This window comes from Neophocaena asiaeorientalis, unplaced genomic scaffold (assembly GCF_003031525.2).
Source record: "Neophocaena asiaeorientalis asiaeorientalis breed wild unplaced genomic scaffold, Neophocaena_asiaeorientalis_V1.1 scaffold57, whole genome shotgun sequence".
NCBI classification, from domain to species: Eukaryota; Metazoa; Chordata; class Mammalia; order Artiodactyla; family Phocoenidae; genus Neophocaena; species Neophocaena asiaeorientalis.
Genome location: NW_020172731.1, coordinates 4870839 through 4877692, shown reverse-complemented (window position 1 = coordinate 4877692; position 6854 = coordinate 4870839). Strand labels below are relative to the sequence as shown.

Here is a 6854-nt window from a genome sequence, read left to right as displayed (position 1 = left end):
TGAGGGCATTGAACCTTGCTGCGAAAGAGTGAAGCGCGGTGCAAACCGCACCCAGAACCCTCCGCCTCCGACCGCAGCAACCGCCGCAGAGGTCCCAGGGTTGCTGCGGCCGCTGGCGCGCTGGCAGGAGTGGCGCTGGCCTCGCCTGGCGCCTGCCTCCCCGAGGAGGGCCTCCCTCCGCGCCCAGAAGTACCTGCCATTTGCAGCGGCCGCGACGGGTGCAGGGGGCTGAGCGGGTCGCCGGCGCCCAGGCTGGCCCTCTCCACCACGTCGTGGTCCGCGCGGCAGAAGAGCCCGTCCTCCCGCAGCGCGAACTCGTCCCCGGGGATGAGCTGGCGGCTGCAGGCCACGCAGCGGAAACACTCGATGTGGTACACCTTGGAGCGGGCGCGCATCACGAAGTCGTTCTTGCTGAAGCCGATGCTGCACTTGGCGCATTTGATCCCGTACAACCTGCGCGGGGGCCGGGCCCAGGGCGGGAGGGAAGCACAGAGAGAGGTGGTCACTTCAGGCGGGCGCTGCCCCCGACCCAAGGTCGCTGGCAACCTCGGCCACAATGCCCTGAGACACTGAAATCAGCATTCGCAGACAAGCTGGGAATGGGAGGGTGGAAATGATTAGATTTCTCTCGTTTCCCGCTCCATTTCCCTTTCCTATGAGCTTCTGTGTCTCGATCCGTACCTCTTAGTTGAAAACGCCCAGTCCAAACCATCGAAAAATGTCTGACGTGTTGGAAGCCTGGGCCGCTGCTCCAGCGACCAGTCCAGGGTGGCCCTTGCCGCTCTTGGCAGGAAGGGGTCCAGGGGGACTCGGGAGTCACTGGCCCCAAATTTTTGCCTCCCTATCCCCCAATTTCTGCTGCTAGAAACGTCTCTAAAACTGCAACCCAAATCCTCCTTTCAAAAGAAAATGAGGTTATGGAATGAGATTGTCACCCCACTCGGTTTGAAAACACACAAATGCACAGGCAGAAGAACAAAATGAAACCTCTGAGGGTTTCCAGAGCCCTTTCTGCACAAGCCCACTGCACTTTTTCCCAGCTAAAGATCTTTTCCTCAGGCAGCAATGTTAACAGAAAGTTTCCTCTCCCTTCCTCCTTCTATTATTATTTTAAAAATCTGCTTTGGTTCCCTCCATCTTTTTCAATTTGCTGAAGCATCTACCTTTATTTCAGTTTGTTTGAGAACCCTGACCAGACAGAAAAATGAAAAGACCCACTCCTAAGGTCTTCTTCACTGCTGACCTTTCTTTACCAAGAGACAATCCTTGTAGGTTTCATCTAGAGGCTCTGCCCTGGCCCCCTCTCTGCGTTATCACTAATAATCAAAGCAGGAGCTTCCTACAAAGAGAGAATGGAGGAGAGGAAAAGACCTACACAAAGCGGGGTAAGAGGGGGAGCCTCGCTCCCCCAAGGGGGGAAAGGCATTCGGAAATCTAAACGGTCTCTCTGTTCTGCTTTTACAACTACAGGATTTCAAAGGGACACACACACTTGCACGTGCATACACACACACAGTTGAAAGAGAGAAGAAATGTAAAAGCGATTGGTTCCTTCCACTAACGTTTAGCCAGAATTAGGCACAAGCAGGTCTGAATACAATTGAGCAAAACACTATCTCCACAGGAGTAAAGCTACTGCTGGGGTTGAGAAGTGAGCTCTCCCTCTCCAGAATCTCCAGTTCACAAACCAATCAAGTAAACAATTGAAAATGGCTCATTTGTCAGAGGTTAGAAGGTAGATTCAAAAGTTTTCCCTCCCTCCGCCTACTCTATGTGAGATCTCCCACTTCATAGGATGAGGACTTTACCTTGCCTGTGACCAAACAATTTGGAAAATCCCTCCCCCTTCCTCTAGCTTCCCACTTCCCCTCTTTCCTCCCGTCCTCCTCCCCCACCATCAAAGTATTAATAAACTTTTTTTCCTGCACTGTTCAGCTTTATTAAAATTACACTCTCCACTTCATGGTTTTAAAATAAGAAAAAATACTGCACACTAAGTGAGCAGGAAAAAATTGTAACTGCATACTTAAATCACAGCTAAACTTTAAGGTTAAGTTCTAAGCTCCATAAACTCTGTGACTTACAGAGCTAATTACTTGTTAACAGCCACTGGAGAACTTATTTTTAAATATAATATTTTGATATTATTCGACATAATAACGAATCGACATAATAACGAAGGTGTTATCTCTTCTGTTTTGTTCTTAAAACAATAACATTTTCTTTGGAAATTCTACTTCCTTCCTAAGGCAGAAAATGAAGTTTCTGACATACGTATACACAAGTCAGAAAATTTGAGATTGGCAAAGCATAAAGTTTAGACGCAGAATAAACTGAAAGAAAAAACTTCAGGAAGTTCCTTATGTGGTTTTATTCTTGACACTAAGGGCAATTCGCTCATTTTATCAGTTACCAGATTTTAATGTGAGAAAGGAAGCTGTTCAATTATCTAAATATACCAATTGTTCGTAGACAGATGATGGGCAATTTGATCTGCTCTGTCTAATTCATCAGCTCAGATAAGATAAGAAAGAAGACAGTCAGATGTCACCAAAGGGTTAATATTTAAAAAGATTAAATTTCCGGTCTTTTTTACAGAGAATATTTGGGTTGGTTTTTAAATTTTCCAGGCAGGAGTCCTTACCCTAAAAGTAAAAGGGCAATATCTCTATTTGCTCTTTCAAAGTACATCTCTAAATATGCTTAGGTCAAACTATTTCACCTATTGCACTGACATCTCCGAAGAATCTGGAAGTTACTAATAAAATACTTGATTAAAATAAATAAAAAAGAAAAAGCATTGCATGATACAATAAAAACCAACCAACCTTTTTTTTTAAAGTTTAGAAACCCCAACTTTTCCATCTTGATTTTTTTTGTTTGTTTTGGAAGGGGGAGGGTAACAGAGGAAAATAATTTGAGCATCACAAATTCCAAGAGCAATTATACAAGCTTCAATGCCACATAATTTATGGGAACCACTATCGAGTGTCGCGGGGTTTTTTTCCCTCTAAAAAGTAAAATGAACAGCATAGGTTAATTTACATATTACACTTACAAGGGTAACTTTTGCACGCTGGAATCCATTAAGGCAAACTTCACCAAAGGACAAAGCCACAGAAAATAATAAAGAATGGGGAGAGAGAGGGAAATCTCACAAAATTAAGGAAGCAGTATAAATGGCGTACCTGATATAATCTCTTTTACAGTAGGTTTTCCCATCTCTAACAAAGCACGTACAGCTCTCGTCCAAATACTGATTACACTCCGCACATTTCAAACATGCCGCATGCCATTCCAAATCCGGAGAAACCCTCAGAATATACTGATCGTGAATTTGATTGCCGCAACCAACACATAGGGAAATCAGACGTTTTTCTGAAATGAAAATAAATACATGATTGACTAACCGTTTACTTCCTACAGAGATAAACACACTTTTAGTGTCGTTCTCTTATAGGGCGTACTCTGCGAGTTTTTTTTTTTTTAAAGAGTATTGCACTTTGGGATGGTAATTGGAGTGTGCCATCAAAACCCTGACTCATTTTTAAAAGGAGGTGGAATATATGTAAAATGCAGATTTGAATAGTCTACATTTGTAAGCCTAGCACGCAATCAAACCCGTTCATTTTGTATTTCTTTTTCCTCCCTCCTCCCTCTTTGCCATAATCATTGGGAAAGATTATGGATAAGTCAAGTCAAAGAAAAGGTTTTGACTAGAAGCGTTAAGTGAACGCAGGGATGTCTATATTTTCCATGAAGCACGCTCTTAAATAGCACATAGGACTGGAAATTGTTAGCAAGAGCAGACATCAATACTGTTGTCACTCGTTCTCTTTTGCAAGTCTAATGCTAATTCACATCTCCGGGTATTGTACTTGCAGGCGGACCTTTGCAACAGAATAACCTTCTCGGAGAGCTCAGGATTCCCGAGGAGGAAACCACCGCTTAGCACCAGAAGGCTAGGGTTTTGGAGGGCACGCAGGCGAATTCAAACACAAGGTACGATCAGTTTCCCGAAGATCAGAAGCGACAGCAAGCATGCAGGCGTGGCGGCAACAAGAAAAAGCCACCTTCTCTCTCTCTCTCTCTCTCTCTCCAAGCAATGACTCGAACTCCGAAGAGCCCTTGGCACCCTTGCCTGAGAGAGACCCCCGCACAAGAACAGCACACCGAGCCCCACAAGGTAAAATCGCCTCTTACTTTTTGGTGGATCTCCCATGTCTCCCATATCTGTAACAGGGAGTAATGTCCACAGTGAAATGGTGGTTGTACAGTTGGTGACCAGCCCACAGAGAGGATGCTGGAGCTGTGGCTAAGTGGGAAACAGTGGCCCCTAGGGTTGCCAAGGCTGAGAGAGCCGCTGCCCGGCTGCGCCGCGCCCTCGTGGATCGGGGAGTCCAATTTAAGCCGGCGGAGTTGGCGGAGCGGAGGCGCTGCGGCGGCGGCTGACTCGAAGCGGCTCGGGCACCTCTCTTCCTTATCTCTTACTCAAACTTCTCTGCTCCAACTCAGCTCCATCGTCATTGGTCTGACGCAGCGCGCGGGGACGTCAGGCGAGCGCCTCGCCCATTGGCTGCGGGGAGTGCGGCGCAGCTGTTCTGATTATCATATTTCAGCCTCGCTGCTGCCGTGCGCCACTGACCGCTCAGCGAGCCCGCGGGAGAGGATTAGGGCTCCCGAGGCGAGTTGCTCGGGCCTCAGGCCGCTCTCCCCCGATGCTCGGGCGGCCCGGCCGCTCTGGCTTTTGGCTTCCTTCTCCTCCTCCTCCTGCCCCCTCCCTTGCTCCTTCTCGGCCGTGCCGCCAGCGCCCTCGCCTCCTGTCGCGCTGCTCCTCCGCCCTGCGCTCCTGGGGTCCCCGCAGTCCGGCTGGCCGTGTTGCGCGCTGGGCTCACTTTTCCGCCGCCGGTGGCGAGTGGCTGGTGGGTAGGTCTTCCTGATGAAGAGGTCCTTCCCGGGCTTTAGGAAGAGGGGCGACTTGGAACAGGCTGTTTGCCTCGTTTGGTTTCGCGCTTTGGCGCACAGCTCCGGGCCTGGCCGGGCTTTGCTGCCGGGGCGGGTGAGTTCCCGAACTGGCTGCGCGTAGCGCGCTGGGAGCTGGCTAGGGGAAGACGAACAGGTCATGGGATGAATAGACTCAGAGGAATTGTTCGCTGCTGCTACCCCACTACCCCGTTATCCCTGACCTCAGATCTCCAGAAACGTGGGGGGTGGGGGGAAGGGGCGCTTCGTGCCTAAGCGGAAAATCAGGTTGGAAGCGCACAGGTAAAACCAAGCTGACTCCGCGGACTACTCTCTCCTTCCGACCCGGGAGGTCGGCTTTGCAGTTTAGAATTAGGAAGTGCACTAACCCGAAGCCTAAGTGCAAAGTGATCGGCCAGTAGTTTAAAGTTTGCAAAGTGAATATAGCCTGTCCAGTTTCTCTCTCTTCTGGTTTCCTGCCCTTTGTTTTTAAGCAAACGTGTACAGTTAGCTGGTGGTGTTTGATAATTGTAAGGACAAGTCTCCACGTCTCTCTAGAGATTTTAAAAATGCGTCAGTCTAAGGGCGTGAGTTAGGGAGAGGTCCAACAGAAGAACAGCGAAATACCTATTTCCCTTCACTGGGTGTGTTTATCTAATCATTTTCTCTCGGGAAACAACCTGGAGAGAGAAGAATGTTGGCTGCAACTCGCCGGTAAATAACTGTTTTTAATAATTTCTTACATGTTCTCGTCATATCTTAACCATCTCCCCAAAACAGTCACAGGAAGGCCACGAAGACTCCCCCCACCGCACTCCTCCAAAAGCTCCTGAATAGCTATTCCTTATCTAATGTGACTGCCAGTTTTATCTAAAAAGGCCCGCAAACGCACGCAGTAGTAGGTTTAATTTCGGTGTTTAATTTCGGTTGCCTTGAGAAAACCTGGTGTGTTAGGAAACTCCGTTCTTTGTATCATCCGCCAGATCTAGCCCTTGATAACAGCCGTGAGCCCTCAGCCGGTCTCAGTGGCTCGGTTTACAGGGATATGCTTCTCCAGAGCGCAGAGAGAAACTAAGATGCTGAATTTCCTCCTGATCTGGCTGGGGCTTTGCCAAGAACATGCATTTGTTTTGTTTTCTCTCAAGGAAAATTTCTAAATGGATCTCATCCCTTCTGTTTTTATTGTATCAATAAGTTATATCAGAGTGCGTGTGTGTGAAATCGAAAGTTAGAGGTAGGTTGATACATTTACCAGACTGGGGGGGGGCGGGGTGGTTTTGGTTTTTGGTCATAGTTTCTAGTCTCGCTGGTATTATATGCGTGGAGCCTTTTGTCAGGCTGCTTTTGTAAAACTGATGCTGGTAATGACAACACGAAGCAAATCTTCCCAGCATACGGGTATGTTTCCTGTACAGATAACCAAGCTGACTCTATTTTTTAAAAAGGTACTATATCTCCAGGAAGTAGAGAATTTTAACCAATCATATTCCATCATGCCACCTTTATAACATGGAATTAAACAACGGAAGCTGCCAGAAGCCTGATGACTTATATTTGAGATCCAGAAAGCACCCTCACTATCCATCCTCCTTCAAACCAGCCACACACAGAGTGTGGTATTTTAACTCCCTAAACTCATAAGCTATTCTAAAGAATTATTGCTCCTGATGATAGCAAGTCCAAATAGAAAAGCTGGCATGTGGCTTGGAGGTAACCCGTTAGTAATAGGCAATTTTATCATAACGATGAAGACAAGATGTTTTCCTTTCTTCAGCCCACACTGTTACTGTAAACAAGTATTTTCTTAAGAAGTTTCTAAGCTGTTAGATACCTCCTGTCAAAGGGAGAAATTTGAGGGAACCCAATTATGTTGTTCCATGATGGATGTACTC

The 6854-nt window shown here is 47.3% G+C and overlaps 1 protein-coding gene across 1 annotated transcript in view; it reads right to left on the bottom strand.

The window, feature by feature from the left end:
• The window catches only part of ISL1 (ISL LIM homeobox 1), a 10194-nt gene extending 5739 nt beyond the window's left edge, over positions 1 to 4455 (bottom strand). The window contains exons 1-3 of the mRNA XM_024740367.1: positions 4204 to 4455; positions 3189 to 3378; positions 194 to 453 (exon numbers count right to left, since the gene is read on the bottom strand). Of these exons, the coding sequence (XP_024596135.1) occupies positions 194 to 453; positions 3189 to 3378; positions 4204 to 4231 (478 nt within the window). The 5' untranslated portion in view covers positions 4232 to 4455. The remainder of the gene's footprint in view (positions 1 to 193; positions 454 to 3188; positions 3379 to 4203) is intronic.
• Positions 4456 to 6854: the final 2399 nt, after the last annotated feature.